The sequence below is a fragment of the Bos indicus genome, chromosome 5, assembly GCF_029378745.1.
Source record: "Bos indicus isolate NIAB-ARS_2022 breed Sahiwal x Tharparkar chromosome 5, NIAB-ARS_B.indTharparkar_mat_pri_1.0, whole genome shotgun sequence".
NCBI classification, from domain to species: Eukaryota; Metazoa; Chordata; class Mammalia; order Artiodactyla; family Bovidae; genus Bos; species Bos indicus.
Genome location: NC_091764.1, coordinates 65720162 through 65737497, shown reverse-complemented (window position 1 = coordinate 65737497; position 17336 = coordinate 65720162). Strand labels below are relative to the sequence as shown.

At 45.7% G+C, this 17336-nt stretch overlaps 2 protein-coding genes across 3 annotated transcripts in view; one reads left to right on the top strand and one right to left on the bottom strand.

The window, feature by feature from the left end:
* The window catches only part of DRAM1 (DNA damage regulated autophagy modulator 1), a 36439-nt gene extending 28319 nt beyond the window's left edge, over nt 1–8120 (bottom strand). For both annotated transcript variants that reach the window (XR_011566662.1, XM_019961174.2), the window contains exon 1: nt 7559–8120. Coding sequence is in view for 1 of the 2 variants with exons in the window: in XM_019961174.2 (XP_019816733.2) it covers nt 7559–7689 (131 nt within the window). In the remaining variant the exon portion in view is untranslated. The remainder of the gene's footprint in view (nt 1–7558) is intronic.
* Nucleotides 7944–15922, top strand: LOC139183158 (uncharacterized). The gene is made up of 3 exons (XM_070789631.1): nt 7944–8703; nt 9240–9395; nt 13536–15922. The coding sequence occupies exons 1-2, from the start codon at nt 8092–8094 to the stop codon at nt 9252–9254; spliced, it is 627 nt and encodes a 208-aa protein (XP_070645732.1). The 5' UTR covers nt 7944–8091; the 3' UTR covers nt 9255–9395; nt 13536–15922.
* Nucleotides 15923–17336: the final 1414 nt, after the last annotated feature.

Sequence of the window (17336 nt, the reverse complement as noted above, 5' to 3'; positions counted from 1 at the left end):
ACTAGTGATATTTTTTCCCCTTCTCTATACAAATTTAAAAGGTTTCTCTTAAAATACTGAGCTGCCATAATGACACCTGGTTTCACCTGAAGTTAATTATTCTCAAACCTTGAGTTCAGCAATGCATTTTTCTTATGGAAATGTTTGTCTTAAGCTATGCTAATGTACTATGCATTTACCCTAGACTCTGCCTTCAAGTCCGTTGTGGTTGCCGCCAAATGGCTCAGAACCTACTCAACAAACCATTATGTTAAACTCAGAATTTGTTCCCCTAATCTGTGTAAATGAAACTATTTGTATGGTAATCTGCCCTTCTACAAGATTCAAGTCAATGGTTTCACAGCCTGGGATGAATCTTCCGTCAAGATTATCCCAAAATGCATCTTATGGGTGAGGGGCCTGGTGCCATTCTGAGTTTTAAGACATTCCTTTCATTCATTAACAGACTGCTAGTGACTATATAACATCCAGCTGAAGACTAGCAGGGAGGTACTCTTTCTGCCCCTTTCTGATGCCTATGTCAGAAGCTTTCTCTATCTCCTTTATACTCTAATAAAACTTGATTACACAAAAGCTCTGAGCAATCAAGCCTTGTCTCTGGCCCCGGATTGAATTCTTCTCCTCCGGTGGCCAAGAATCCTGGCATCTTTTCGTGGGTCAGCAACAACCTTTCACCACAAGCCACCCAGGTGGCATAGTGGTGAAGAATCTGCCTGCAGTGCAGGAGACCCAGGTTCAATGCCTGGGTTGGGAAGATCCCCTGGAGAAGGGAATGGCAACCCACTCCAGTATCCTTGTCTGGAGAATCCCATGGACAGAGGAGCCTGGTGGGCTACAGTCCATGGGGTTGCAAAGAGTTGGACATGACTGAGTGACTAACACATACACACAAGCCACCCAGCAAACAGTACTTGCACAAAACGTGAGACTAGGCTAATAAAAAGCAATCAGGATACAGAATTGGCAAAAATTTAAAACTAAAGGGCCACAGAATATTCTGGAAGTAGGAGATACAGGCCAAAGCAGAAGGTATAAAAAGAGAAAGGCTTATCAGCTGGGATAAAGGTGACTGAAAATAGCCTGAGGGATTTGGTAGGAGAAGAAATATAAGAAACTATAACAAATTAAGCACGATTGTACTTAAGAATATGGGTGTGGCCTTGCAAATCTAAACAAATTCTTTGAGGTTGACTTTTATTTGTCTTTGGTTTTCACATCCCAGCATTAATGGGCTTCTCAGGTGGCGCTAGTGGTAAAGAACCTGCCTGCCAATGCAGGAGAGGTATGCCTGTGTTGAGAAGATTCCCTGGAGGAGGAAACAGCAACCCACTCCAATTCTCCACTTGCCAGGAGAATTCCATGGACAGAGGAGCCTGGCGGGCTACAGTCCATAGGGTCACAGAGTCGGACACAACCGAAGAGACTTAGCACGCACGCAGTACAGAAACTACTTGTTGAATTTGGTGACTGTTTTAATCCCCATGCTTCTAATTTAATTTTCTGATAGGAAACATTCATTTGGCTAAAAAATAAATTCATCTAAAAAGGTATGCCAAGTTTAGAAGATGTTACCTTTGGGAGAAACTGGGAAAAAAAGATACATGAGGATGACCTACAAGGGGTAGGGGGCGTGAAGGGAGGGAGGCTCACGAGGGAAGGTATATATGTATCCTTATGGCTGACTCACATTATCGAATGCAGAAACTAACACAACATAGTAAGCGACTATCCTCCAATTAAAAAAAAAAAGACACATGGGATCTTTAATATTTTTTATAACTGGATGTAAAATGACAGTTATCTTAAAATTAAAACATTATTTTTTTTTTAAGTATGGCAAGGCAAGTCTTATTCCCACTCTTTTATTTCCATCTGCTAAGGTCTCAATGACCATGTGATCATGGCCACCTCCTTTAATCATACATAGATAAACTACTTTTATTATTTTCTTCATGCAAGCTAATACAAATGTATATTATTTCTCCCTCACCATCTTTACCATGGTAGCTATTTGGTTCTGAGTCTTGCTTTTTTCCATGTAACAATGTAATGGAAATTTTAAAGAGCGTACTCTTTGTGTAGAGAGCTTTTGTTTGAGGTATTCTTAGGTAAATCATACTTATTTAGCCAGTCCTCTACTGATGGACATTTGTATTGTTTCCAACCCTTTGTTATTAAAAGCCGTTATTAATCCTATATAGATATTGTATTTGTGTCATTTTGATAACTAGTGCCTAAATCCCTCCACAGAGACTGAATCATTTTACATTCCCACCAGCGATGTATGGGAGCCTGTTGTCCCAAAGTCTCGACAGTAGAATGTGTTATCAAACATTTGGGTTTCTGCCAATCCAGTAGATTTTAATTTTTGTTCCATTCATGAGGTTGAGTATATTTCCATTTGTCCAATATACTGAAGAATAACAATGTTATCAGAAAATGTCTCATAAGAAAGCTGAATTTGATTATTTTACTGGAAGAGGTCCTTCCATAGTTCTGGATCTTATTTAAAATGCATTAGCTAGGGCTTCCCTGGTGGCTCAGTGGTAAAGAATCTGCCTGCCAATGAAGGAGACTTGGGTTTGATCCCTGATCTGGTAAGATACCACCTGCTGTGGAGCAACGAAGCCCGTGCACCACAACTACTGAGCCTGTGCTCTGCTGCTGCTGCTGCTAAGTCGCTTCAGTCCTGTCCGACTCTGTGCGACCCCCATAGACAGCAGTCCACCAGGCTCCGCCGTCCCTAGGATTCTCCAGGCAAGAACACTGGAGTGGGTTGCCATTTCCTTCTCCAATGCACGAAAGTGAAAGTGAAGTCGATTCAGTTGTGTCCGACTCTTAGCGACCCCATGGACTGCAGCCCACCAGGCTCCTCCGTCCATGGTATTTTCCAGGCAAGAGTACTGGAGTAGGGTGCCATTGCCTTCTCTGGAGCCTGTGCTCTAGAGCCTGGGAACTCCAACTGTTGAGCCCATGTGCTGCAAACTACTAAAATCAGCACGCCCTAGAACCTGTGTTCCTCAACAAAAGAAGCCACTGCGTGGAGAAGCCTGCACACTGCAATGAAAAGTAGCCCCTGCTCAACTCAACCAGAGAAAAGCCAGGGCAGCAACAAAGACCCAGCAGAGCCAAAAGAAAATAAGTAAAATTAAAACACAATGGCTAGTGGTGATCATTTCGTAACGTACAGAGATTGCTATGTTGCACACCAGGAACTAAGGAACTGTTATAGGTCAATTACACTTCAAAACAAACATTAGATCTGAAGTTTCCAGAGGTGGGAGTCGGGGGAGGAATAACACAAAGGTAGCCAAAAGGGAAGCCTGGCGTGCTGCAGCCCATGGGGTTGCAAAGAGTCGGACACTACTGAGCAATTGAACAACAAGCCAAAAGGCACACACTTCCAGCTGTAAGATAAGGAAGTAAAGTACAACATGAGTAATATAATGAACACTGTTGTATGTTAAGAGAGTAAATCTTAAGGGTTTTCATCACATGGAAAAACATATTTTTCTTTTATTTTGTATCCATATGAGATAATAGATAGTCACTAAAATTATTGTGATGATCATTTCATGATGTACATAAGTTAAATCATGATACTCTACACCTTAAGCTTACTCACCACTGTATGTTAACTGTATCTCAATGAAACTGGAAGATAAGTAAAATTGTAAAATGCAATGGCTTTTATTTAAAGTGTTCAGTGTTGTTTAAAAACATCAGAAGATCAAATTGACTGAACAATGACTTCACATCAAAGGGTCATCGTTCAGTCCCTAAATCATGTCCGACTCTTTACGACCCCATGGACTGCAGCATGCCAGGCTTCCCTATCCTTCCCTATCTCCTGGAGTTTGCTCAAACTCACCTTCACTGAGTCTGTGATGCTATCAACCATCTCGTCCTCTGTCATCCCCTTCTTCTCCTGCCCTTAATCTTTCCCAGCATCAGGGTCTTTTCCAATGAGTTGGCTCTTTGCCTCAAGTGGCCAAAGTATCGGGTGCTTACCCTGCTGCTGCTGCTGCTGCTGCTAAGTCACTTCAGTCGTGTCCGACTCTGTGCGACCCCATAGACAGCAGCCCACCAGGCTCCCCCGTCCCTGGGATTCTCCAGGCAAGAATACAGGAGTGGGTTGCTATCTCCTTCTCCAATGCATGAAAGTGAAAAGTGAAAAGCGAAAATGAAGTTGCTCAGTTGTGTTCGACTCTTTGCGACCCCATGGACTGCAGCCTATCAGGCTCCTCCGTCCATGGGATTTTCCAGGCAAGAATACTGGAGTGGGGTGCCATTGCCTTCTCCCTAAATATGTTCAAATCACTGACCCACCACCAAGGGCCTATCAAGCCTTCCGTAAAGGACTCTGCCCCACCCTGGAGGGAAGAGAAACAAGACTCACAGATGAACACCCAAGAAATAGTAAACTCAACAAATATCGGGAGCCTTCATGGATCTTACAGGATCAACATGATAAATAAGCAAATCACATCATTTGTTAGAAGGTAATAGATGCTGTGGTAAACAAGACTGGATTGAGGACAGGGGATCAGGAGCCCTGTGGGCCATCAGAGCAGGCCTCACAGAGATAATATTCGAACAAAGAAGGAGATAAGGAAGAAAGCCTGTGATAATCTGGAGGTAGAGCATTCTGGTAGACAACAGCCAGTGCAAAGGCCAGAAGGAAGATGTGTGCCTAACACGCTCAAGATCCAGGAAGGAGGCCAAGGAGGCCAAGGAGGCTGGAGAAAAGTGGAGGGAATGAGGATAAGGAAGAATTGGAGGCTTCTTTGAGGGCAGAGATGAGTTAGACAACTAAGTTGTTGTGCAGGCTCAGTCGTGACCGACTCTTTGCAACCCCATAGACCGCAGCCTGCCAGGATCCTCTGTCCATGGGATTTTCCAGGCAAGAATACTGGAGTGGGCTGCCATTTCCTTCTTCAGGGGATCTTCCCAACCCAGGGATCGAACCCTGTCTCCTATGTCTCCTGCATTGGTAGGTGACTTCTTTACCACCTAGGTAAGGTCTAGGCCAACCAGATACATTTGGAGTTAATCCCATCCTGTCCTTGCCCTTCTGATCTTGCCCTTGCCCTGGCCTCAGAGACTTAAGTTTTCTAAGAGGGGCAGAGGTAATCCAGTGCTCCAGCCACTCCTATAGGCATAAAGAGCAAACAACCTAAAGGCCCGAGGCACACTTAGGCAAGCAATCACGTGCTTGTAGGCCGAAGACTCCAGGCAACAAGAGAACAATCTTGTACCTTTTTCTTCTATAATTCTGCTTTCTCCTGAAAGTTTTCTTTCCTTGCTAAATTTAAAATTTCTTCCTTGGAACATCTTGTGATTTAATCATCTCACAACAGGTTGGTCCTGTCAGCTGCTTCCCCTTTTCTGCACATCTAATATCTCACCTGGATGTGGTAGTAATCACCACCAGATCAGACTCTTGTGCTCATATGCTCAGTTGCTCAGTCATGTTTGACTCTTTGCAATGCCATGGACTGTAGCCAGCCAGGCTCCTCTGTCGATGGGATTTCCCAGGCAAGAATACTGGAGTGGGCTGCCATTTCCTCCTCCAGGGGATCTGCCCAACCCAGGGATTGAACCCATGTCTCCTGCATCTCCTGAGTTGGCAGGTGAATTTTTTACCACTGATCCACCTGGGGAGCCCTCAGAAACCCCTACAAAGACTCAAATGCTGCCTCTGATCACCTACCCAATTTGTAACAAATACTATCTGCCCCAGCTTCCCTAAGAGCTCATTTGGTAAAGAATCCGCCTGCAGTGCAGGAGACCTGGGTTCGATCCCTGGATTGGGAAGACGCCCTGGAGAAGAGAAAGGCTACCCACTCCAGTATTCTGGCCTGGAGAATTCCATGGGCTATATAGTCCATGGGGTCACAAAGAGTCAGACACGACTGAGTGACTTTCAGTTTCACTATCTGCCCCTGACCTACAAACAAAGCTACTACTTTCTCAATGAAAAGCATTACAGGGAAAGAACTCTTTCTTTTTACACCAGTCTAAGAGGATCTATCACACTTCAGAGTCAAGAGAAGTGAGACAATGAGAACAGAGACTATTGAGGAGAAACCAAGCCGAGGTTTCTGCAGGGGCAGCAGGCCTGATGGGAAAGTCATCTTGCGTTGGCAAAACCACCGTTACTCCAGACTGGCTTCTGTGCATCCTTCTGTGCTTGCTTCCTTGCACCTTTAAACTCTAGACCTCACTTGCTCCGCCTTCATTTCCCCTTCATCGCCTACTAAAAAGACTATACAGAGCATTGCCCTCCAGGCAGAACAGCTGCAAGAGGAAGAGGCCCTGCAATTTCTGTAATCTCTACAATTCCTACAATAATTAAGCAGTAACCTTAGATTTCACCAACTTTCTAATCCCCTCACCAATCAATACAGATCCAGAGGGGTAAGACAGGATGGATACACCACTAGAATAAGGATGGATCTTTCTGACGTTTAAGGAATGCCATTAACACGGGCAAGGCACAGAGCTGGGAGCCACAGGAAATCCAGACATGTGTTCTGGGCACTGATAAAGTGACTCTCAATAAAGGTGGAGGCCAAACTTCCGCTGTGGTCCAGTGGTTCAGACTGTGACTTCTAATGTATGGGGCATGAGTCAATCCCTGGTGAGGGAATTAAGATCCCAGCAGTGTGCCCCCACCCCCAAAAGTAGGTAGAGGCAAAAACTCATGAAAAATGAAACTGTGGCAACAAGACCTGAGATGTCACCAATCATTGACAATCTGAAGACCAAGTACCCAGAGGGATCTTGGGCAGCTCCATACAAAAAACTTAGAGCCGCTCTCAAAGACCCAAGCACGGTGGTGCTTCTGGCATAGGGATTAATCTGGGTGTGAGTTCTGCTTCCAATTTCCCAGCTGTGACATCAGTGTCACACTGATGATATTTCAACATCTGCTTAAACTTAGTTTTCTCGCAAGAAAGAGGAGCCAGACAGCCGCTTCTCGAGGATGTTGGGAAGCGGAAGTGAAATCCAGGAGCTGCTTTAGCATAGGGCTTCCCTGGTAGCTCAGATGGTAAAGATTCTACCTGCAATGTGGGAGATGCGGGTTCCATTCCTGGGTCAGGAATATCCTCTGGAGAAGGGAATGGCAACCCGCTCCGGTATTCTTGCCTGGAGAATCCCATGGACAGAGGAGCCAGGCGGGTCGCAAAGAGTCGGACGCGACTGGGCGACTAGATTTACCTCTTACACACTCAGCAAGTGCCATCCATCAGGACCCACTCTGGTCTCAATACCGCCCAAGAGACGTCTGCCCGGTACCCAGTCTGCAAGTTCTTCTGTCTATCCTGAGCCTTTCAGGATGCCACTCTGTTCAGTGTCGGGGTAAAATCGGAACTGCTCAGCTCCCACGCCCTGTCTCCCAGTCCATCCCGGGACCACCGGGGGCACCCTCTTCTATACGTGGGTACCCGATCTTTCAGCAGGACGCCCAGTGGGGTTTGGACACCTCCCCTTCGCATCAGCAGCGCTCCCCGCGCGGTGCCCCGCGTCCAGCCTCGCTCTGCCGGCTCCTCACCTGATGTAGGGGAGAAAGGGGTTGACGTGCCCGGAGAGCACGGCGACCACGTAGGAAATGATGAAGGCAGCGGACGACCAGGTCACCAGCAGGAAGGGGACGAAGGCCATTCCCCGGAGAAAGCACAGCATCGCGCCGCCACCGCCGGGAGGGCGCTGCGCTCCACGGAGCCGGGCCGCGGGGCTGGTCGCTGGGCTGCTCCGCGCTGCCGGGAGGCGGGGGCGGCGCACGTGCGGTGAACAGCCGCGGGCTGCCGGGCTGACCCGAGGCTCCGCGACGGCGGGGCAGGCCCGGCTCCGGAGGGAGGGGAGGCGCGGAGAGCGGAGCGAGGAGGCAGGCTGCGAGGCAGCGGCCGGGGGTGGGTGGGGCGCGGGCGGCCCGGGCTTGTTGCGAAACCAGTGAAGTCACAAAGCGGCGGCCCTCGCCGACTTGCCCGGCGCGCGGCGACCTCCCCGCGGACGCGACGCCGGGGCTGCGGGGGACCCGGCTCCTTTCGGTTTTGGTTCGGCCTCCCGGCGCGGGACGCGGCGGGGATGCCCGCCCAGACGGTCCCAGTCTACCCGCGCCGTCCTGCCCCTTGCGCAACTCCGGAGAAACGGATCAACTCCTCCCCGCCCCTCCTCCTCCCCTCGGGGTTTCCGGGGTACCGGGCCTCGAACCCCGACGGCTTCCTCTGCGTGGTCCCGCCGCCCGCGCGTCCCCAGGGAGAGCGTGACCACCGCGTGGTGACATTTACCGCGTCCCGCCCGGCTGCACGGCTCCGGGCAGAACTGTTGGGTGACGTTCTCCAGGCCATGGGACATGGATGTGGCACCCACCTGGGCGGTGTCCACCTGGAAACCCGGAGCGTGTGGAGGCTGGGGGTTGCGGGAGTGAGGGTAGGGGGCCGGACTGAGCTCTGGCCGAGCCTGTGCTGCCCACAGTTCTACTTCCCTCGTCCCTCCCACCCCCAGGCGGACTTTTCTTTCCTAGAAATTAAGTTTCTGTTTCTCTCACAGATCAGGGTTAGCCCAGGCTTGGAGCTATGTCGTAAGACTGGTAATAGTGACTTCGTACATTTCAAACGCTGCGAAAGGGATTTGTGCTCCGGAGGCGCTTGCAAGCACGGTGATTTTGAAATACAGTTTATGAATTCTGAGCCCAAGGTATGTGACGTCACAGGGTCACTGGTAACCAAACGTGGGTTCCTTTAAGACACGTAAACATTTCTTGGGTGTCACACCTTACTAGGGGACAGGATACAAAGATTTAAATAGTTTCATGGGGTTTAGGCGACTGACATATCAAAATAAAATACATTGTATGGAATATCAAACAAAAATGATAATCTTTAAAAAAAAATAAGTAAGATATGCATAGAGTTGAGAGGCAGGTGCTGCTGCTCAGATGAAGAACCAAGGACCTTTTCCTGACAGATATTACAGTTTTTTAAGCGATTGCTCTTCACGCAAAGAGGGGAGACTAGCATTTGTAATTCAAGGAGACAGCAGGAGAAAATGCATAGATTGCAAACTACCTGGTTTTCTGGAACTGGAAAAGCATGCAAGAGGAACTCCCTGGTAATCCAGTGGTTAGGACTACACTCTTCCACTGCAGAAGTCACTGGGTTCAATCCCTGGTGGGGGATTGAGATTTCACACGCAGTGTGTGTGCTTAATCGTTCAGTCATCTCTCTTTTCAGCCCTTTGGACTGTAGCCCGCCAGGCTCCTCTGTCCATGGAATTTTCCAGGCAAAAATACTGGAGGAGGTCGTCATTTCGTCTTCCTGGGATCTTCCTCAGGGATCGAACCTACCTCTCTCACATTGGCAGGTGATTCTTTACCACTGTGCCACCTGGTAAGCAGAACTACCAAATAAATAAATGAACCATTAAAATAAAGACAGACAAGAAAACACACTACTGTAAGGTGGACAGTGGAGAGGTCAGCAAAGAGGCTGCAGCACCTGAGCCCTACTAAGAATCTTATTTGGTTTTGATTTTGGTTTTGATAGTGAGGGGAGTTGGAGAAGGTGATGGCACCCCACTCCAGTACTCTTGCCTGGAGAATCCCATGGACGGAGGAGCCTCGAAGGCTGCAGTCCATGGGATCCCGAAGAGTTGGACGCAACTGAGCAACTTCACTTTCACTTTTCACTTTCATGCATTGGAGAAGGAAATGGCAACCCACTCCAGTATTCTTGCCTGGAGAATCCCAGGGACGGGGGAGCCTGGTGGGCTGCCGTCTATGGGGTCGCACTGAGTCGGACACGACTGAAGCAACTTAGCAGCAGCAGCAGTGAGGGGAGTAGGAACATGGACAGACTTGTATTTCAGGAGATCATTGAGGCTGTGGGAGGAGTGACCACAAATCCAATAAAGCAGAAGCTTTTAATTAGTTTCTTTTAAGAAAATATTACAAAAGCTGGCATCCTTAGTAATCCGTTATAGGTCTCTACTTAGGTTTCTCTGTTCTGAAAACCCACTCTCTTCCCTGGCCTTCCTTCCCTTCCCTGTCACCTCCTGTTTCTCTTCTACTCTGCAAACATGCTGTACTGTGCTGTGCTTAGTTGCTCAGTTATGTCTGACTCTTTTCAACCCCATGGACTGTTGCCCACCATGCTTCTCTGTCCATGGGGCTTCTCCAGGCAAGAATACTGGAGTGGGTCGTCATGTCTTCCTACAAGGGATCTTCCCAACCCAGCGATCGAACTCAGGTCTCCCACATTGCAAATGGATTCTTTACTGTCTGAGCCACCAGGAAAGCCCATTCTACAACTGATTTGATTTTAAAAACCCTCCCTGAGGCAGGGGAATTATAACATCAAGTGGAATTCACTTGATCTTTTTATCTCTCTGTTCCTTAAGTCCCTTAAACAATCCAGTTGGCTAATCACTTTTTGTTTGCTTGTTTGTTTGTTTCTATTAAACTTTTTACTTTGGAGTATAGCTGATTAACAGTGTTGTGATAGTTTCAGGTGGACAGCAAAGGGACTCAACCATATATATGCATGTATCCATTCTCCCACAAACTCCCCTTCCATCCAGGCTGCCACAGAACATTGAGCAGAGCTCCCTGTGCTGTACAGTAGGTCCTTGTTGGTTATCCATTTTAAATATAGCAGTGTGTACGTGTCCATCCCAGACTCCCTAACCATCCCTTTCCCCCGGCTAACCACTTTTAACCCAAACATACAAGAGTTGTCTGACTATAAAGGTAGTAAGAATTTTGTTGTTTAACATAAGTATGTAAACATGTATATATTTAAAATGGATTCATAAGTGTAACTAACTGTACACGCATACATATGGTGTCTACCAGTCCTAAGGAACCCGGGGCTGCTTTCCCTTCCAAAAGCTTTTGATGCCATAAATCTTATGACACCCACTCCTTAGAATGGTAAAGTTTATACAGTAAGAAATGCAAAAATACTGAAAAACATCCTTACTGGTGAAGGAAACCAGAATATGTCACCCCCAAATATGTCTCTCTAACATATTGGTTTGAGCTGAATCCAATTAAGAAGGCGCAAAAGCAGAAAAAGTCCTCTCTACCCTCTTCCTTTCTGCCTACAACTCTTCTCTTCGGCTCTCAGTTGTGTCCGACTCTTTGTGACCCTATGGACTAGCCCGCCAGGCTCCTCTGTCCATGGGATTTTTCAGGCAAGAATACTGGAGTGGGCTGCCATTTCCTACTCTATGGGATCTTTCTGACCTAGGGATCAAACCCGCATCTGTTGCATCTCCTGCATTGGCAGGCAGATTGTTTATCACTGTGCCACCTGGGAAGCCCCTTTCTGTCTAAAGGAAGAATATAAATTTCCTTTGTTGAAGAGAGTTCTAGATTCTTAGCCCAGAGATGACACCAGAGGAATCTGCAAACAAGCCTCACCCCACTCACTTCCCCCAATATATTACATTCCCACAGTTTCCTGCCCTTGGAAGCCTACAAACATTTTCCCTTGTCCTGTCATTTCTATACAAACTTATTGTTTCTTTTTTAAGATGCTGTATACACCCAAGGTCTAGCTCTCCCTTTGTTACTCATACTTGAGTTTCTCCCATGCGTTTATGAGATGCAAATATTAATAAACTTCTTATTATCTACCTTTAAGATGTATAATAAATGTTTTGCTTCTCCCCTGGATTTGATTCTGACTTTCTGTCAAAGGAAGTCATTCTGTCTCAAAGTAAGGATCTCAGTGGGCTGTCCTTTTGAGGATGAAGTCGTTCTTCCTCGATGACCATCATTTACTGACAGGCAGTGTCGTTCTGATCTAAACAAACCTCACACCAAAGCTCAAGTATCATCCTCTTTTTATGGATGAGGAAACTGAAATTCAAGGCCATTAAGTTATTGAATAGAAGTGTAGAATTTGAATTCAGGTTTATCTGACTCAAAAAACTGTAACCCTAAACATTGTGAGGAACTGCCTCACCATTCTAATTCCCCAAACTCCAGAATTACAGAAGGAAACCCTTAAAATATATACAGTTATCTTATTTTTAAACTTTTGTATGGATATACTTATTCATTTTGAAAAACTTACACAATGTATAATAACATAAACAATTGAGAAGCATTCATAATTCCCTGGCAATAAGTCAACTTTCTCAATTTCCTAGCTTCTATTTTGTTCTGTTACGTAGGAATAGTTAAAATCAAATTGTAGTTATAAGTGTGTGGTTTGATTATTTTTATGTATGAAACATCTGTTCCATGTTGTTACACTCTTTGAGTTACCGGTTTTACTTGGTATTTATCCACTGAATTAATGAGCTATAGTTTATTTCATGCCCCAAATTGTTAAACACTGGGGGCAGTGAAATAAATTATGCTCATCCAGATAGCATTTAAATGACATTCTACAAACATTTCAGGTTTCTGCTTTTCTTTTCACTTTAGGTAAATTTCCATGCATTGGATTGCTCTGTCAAAGGACAATACAAATATTTTAAAAATCCATGTTAACATTCTAAATTACTTGAAACTGTAGTACCAGTTTCATTGCTTTAATAACCTATTGCAGTTTCATCATATACCACCTCCGTTTCTGTATTTTTTTTTAACATTTATTTATTTGGCTGCAGCAGGTCATAGCTGTGGCATGAGGGATCCAGTTCCCCGACCAGAGATCAAACCCAGGCCCCCTGCGTTGGGAACATAGAGTCTTAGCCATTGGACCACCTGGGAAGTCCTGGGGGCTGGTTATTTCTTGCTCACCCTTACTTTGGTCCCGCAACCCTGGTCTCTAACGCTTAAATTCCTTACTTAGAAGGTAGTTGAAAGCCTACAATTTCAGTGGCACTTACTCAGGGTAGATGCCCCTGACCAAATACAGTTCCCGAGCTGGGCCCACACCTCTGGATTTCTATTCTTTTTAGAGGTCTTGTCTCAGTAACTCCTTTTTCTTTGGTTAAATCTGATGCTTTTAAGGTGGTTTTATATTTCCTCAGATTTTTCAGTTGTCTGAATTTCCTGCTGCTGCTGCTGCTAAGTCGCTTCAGTCGTGTCTGACTCTGTGTGACCCCATAGATGGCAGCCCACCAGGCTACCCTGTCCCTGGGATCCTCCAGGCAAGAATACTGGAGTGGGTTGCCATTTCCTTCTCCAGTGCACGAAAGTGAAAAGTGAAAGCGAAGTCGCTCAGTCCTGTCCAACTCCTAGCTACTCCATGGACTGCAGCCTACCAGGCTCCTCTGTCCATGGGATTTTCCAGGCAAGAGTACTGGAGCAGGCTGCCATTGCCTTCTCCGTCTGAATTTCCTAGTCCAGCGTTTCTATAAGCAGCAGTTGAGGCATTGCATTAGGTCCTTGTCTTTCTTTTTTTTTTTTTTTTTGCAAAAGCAGCTTTTTAGAATTCACAGTTCAATGTCTTGGTCATTTGTCATTACGCAGCTCTTTAATTATCAGAAAAGAGAGTATGAAAATTAGCATTGCTAATTCCATTTCCCTCCCCATTCTTTACTTAATCTCTATGTTTTTATTCACGGGCAAGTTGGAAGTAAGACTGCTAGGAGAAATATCAACAACCTCAGATATGCAGATGACACCACCCTTATGGCAGAAAGCAAAGAAGAACTAAAGAGCCTCTTGATGAAAGTGAAAGAAGAGAGTAAAAAAGTTGACTTAAAACTCAACATTCAGAAAACTAAGATCATGGCATCTGGTCCCATCACTTCATGGCAAATAGATGGGGAGACAGTGGAAACAGTGGCAGACTTTATTTTGGGGGGCTCCAAAATCACTGCAGATGGTGACTGCAGTCTTGAAATTCAAAGATGCTTGCTCCTTGAAAGAAAAGCTATGACCAACCTAGACAGCATATTAAAAAGCAGAGACATTACTTTTCCAACAAAGATCCATCTAGTCAAAGCTATGGTTTTTCCAGTGGTCGTGTATGAATGTGAGAGTTGGACTGTAAAGAAAGCTGAGTGCCAAAGAATTGATGCTTTTGAACTGTGGTGTTGGAGAAGACTCTTCATTGGAAGGACTGTTGCTGAAGCTGAAACTCCAATACTTTGGCCACCTGATGCAAAGAACTGACTCATTTGAAAAGACCCTGATGCTGGGAAAGATTGAAGGCAGGAGGAGAAGGGGATGACAGAGGATGAGATGGTTGGATGGCATCACTGACTCGATGGACATGAGTTTGAGTAAACTCTGGGAGTTGGTGATGGACAGGGAGGCCTGGCATGCTGCAGTCCTTGGGGTCACAAAGAGTTGGACAGGACTGAGTGACTGAACTGAACTGAAAAGCCTCAATTATTTCCCTCTTCTAAAAGCTGCAGTGTCCCCTCTCCATGAATATGGACTGAACTTACTGACTTCTGAAGATGAAGGTATGGAAGGAGAAATAAGGTATCTTTACAGAGAGAAATCTTAACATTACCTTAATTAGATGATCAAAGTTAACATCACCAGGAGTAAACTGATGTTCTATATTCTACAGATTAATATGTGTGTGTGTTCATGCTCAGTCCCTTAGTTTTGTGTGACTGTTTGCAACCCTTTGGACTCCTGCCAGGCTCCTTTGTCCATGGGATTTGTTTTGGCAAGAATACTGGAGCGTGTTACCATTTCCTCCTCCAATGGATCTTCCTGACCCAGGGATCTGAACCCAGGCCTCCTGCTTCTCCTGCATTGCAGGTGGATTCTTTATCTGCTGAGTCATCGGGGAAGCCCCACATATTGATATAATAATAATATATTCTATATATTGATATAATAAGATATCCTGATGTGATGAGAAAGTATTTCACCTCTGTGGTATTTTTCCCCAAAGCCCATTACTCCCTCCCAGCTTCATCTGCTGCTGCTGCTGCTAAGTCGCTTCAGTCGTGTCCGACCCTGGGCCACCCCATAGACGGCAGCCCACGAGTCTCCCCTGTCCCTGGGATTCTCCAGGCAAGAACACTGGAGTGGGTTGCCATTGCCTTCCAAGACAAACCCTAATTGAAGGCCACTCTATAAAATACCTGATTGCTACTTTGAAACATGTCAAAGTCACGAAAAACAAGGAAAGACTGAGAAACTGTCACAGACTAGAGGAACAAAGGAAACGTGACATCTAAACATAATCCGGTATCCCACATTGGATCCCGGAACAGAAAAAGGACCTTAGTGAAAAAACTAGTGAAATCAGAATCAAGCCTATAGCTTAGTTAATGGTAATGCACCAATGTTAATGTCTTAGTTTTGATAAATTTACCACGGTGCATGTTAATATTAGGGGAAACTGGGTCAAGGGTATGTGGGAATTCTCTGTGCTATCTTTGCAACTTTTCTATAGATCTGCAATTAGTCCAAAATATTTTTTGAAGTTGCAGACTTCCCTGGTGGTACAGTGGATAAGAATCCATCTGCCAAGGCAGGGAACATGGGTTCTATCCCTGGTCTTGGAAGATTCCACATGCCTCAGAGCAACTAAGTCCACGTGCCACAACTACCGAACCCACACTCTAGAGCCTGTGATCCACAACTACTGAGTCCGTACACCGTGAGCCTGTGCTCTGCAACGAGAAGCCACACGGTGAGAAGCCCTGGCGATCAGAGTAGTCCGCCCTGGCTGCAACTGGAGAAGGCCTGCACGCAACAATGTGTGTGCCAGAACAAAGACCCGGAACAACTGAAAATACTTGTTTTTCAAAGTTTCAGTAAAGTATTTACCAAAATTCAATAAGATTTCATATTTACAATATCATACTTCATTAGTCACCTTTTGACAATCATGTTACTTTTCTCAATTGTATTGTAGGAGTAGAGAACATACAGTATGCCTAGATGTTCACCTAGAATGAAGGATTCCTCTAAAAAGAATTGATACAAATGAACTTATTGACGAAACAGAAACAAACTCACAGACTTAGAGAATGAATTTATTGTTGCGGGGGAGGGGGTGGGGGAGGAGGGAGGGGAAGGGTGGTGGGGAGGGATAGTTAGGGAGTTTGAGATGGACATGTACACATCGCTACATTTAAAATGGATAACCAACAAGGTCCTTCTGTATAGCTCAGGGGATTCTGTGCAATGTTATGTGGCAGTCTGGATGGGAGGAGAGTTTGGGGAAGAATGGATACATACATGTGTATGGCTGAGTCTCCTGAAACTATCACAACACTGTTAATCAGTTATACTCCAATATAAAATTAAAAGTTTTAAAAAAACGGAATGAAAGATTCCTGCTTCTTTTCCCTTGTCTGGTGTTTGTTGGGAAGAGGTTCCTTAGGCAGGAGCTTTATTTCCTAGTTCTTACCGATGGAGGTGGTGAGTCACTTCCCAGTGAAAGAGTGGGTATCCCTCTTTCACTTTCTTTGCCTGTTGGCTGGCTGGATAGCAGTGCCCATGATGACCGTGGAAGTCACTTGTATGAATAGAGACTGCCAACCTGGATCCCTGAACAGCTCTGTGAGGCAGAGAACTCCATCCAAACCCCAGTGCCCAACCATTCAGAAACACTGGTTTGGGTCTACATAAATGAGAAACTAAAGCCTTTGAGATTTCTGGGTTTATCTGCTACAGCAGCTCACATCTCTCAATATATGTGTGTGTGCATGCTCAGTCGTGTTTGATTCTGTGACTCCATGGACTGGAGCCCACCAGGCTCCTCTGTCCATGGGATTTTCCTGGCAAGAATGCTGGAGTGTGTTGCCATTTCCTTCTGCAGCGGATGTTCCCAACCCAGGGATCAGACCCACATCTCTTGCATTGACAAGCAGGATCTTTACCACTCGTGCCACCTGGGAAGCCCACTTCTCAACATATACCTATGCTTAAGTTGACTCTCCCACCTTCTTTAACTCATCTGAACTATTCACATGGTATCTGTAGATTCTCAGAGAAAGTCAGGCAGAGGTTAACAAACATTGCTATGGACAACAAACATAGGAGAGCTAAAGTGAGTAAAAGATGATTATAATTCAATACATTCAAAATCAAATCAAAATGGTGTATTTTTCAATGAATGAGAGGGCCTCAGGGATCATCCCACCCAAGAGAATGTCACCATCCTTCTCCTTCCAAGAGTCTCTGAAACAGTCCAGGAAATTTATCTGAACAAAAGGTGGTTGTTGTTCAGTTGCTAAGTGGTGTCCAACTCATTGTGACCCCATGGACTGCAGCACACCAGACTCCCCTGTCCTTCACTGTCTCCCAGAGTTTGCTCAAAGTCATGTCCATTGAGTGGGTGATGTCACCCAACCATCTTATCCTCTGCCACCCCCTTATCGTCCTGCTCTTAATCTTTCCCAGCATCAAGGTCTTTGCCAGTGAGTCAGTTCTTGACATCATGTGGCCAAGT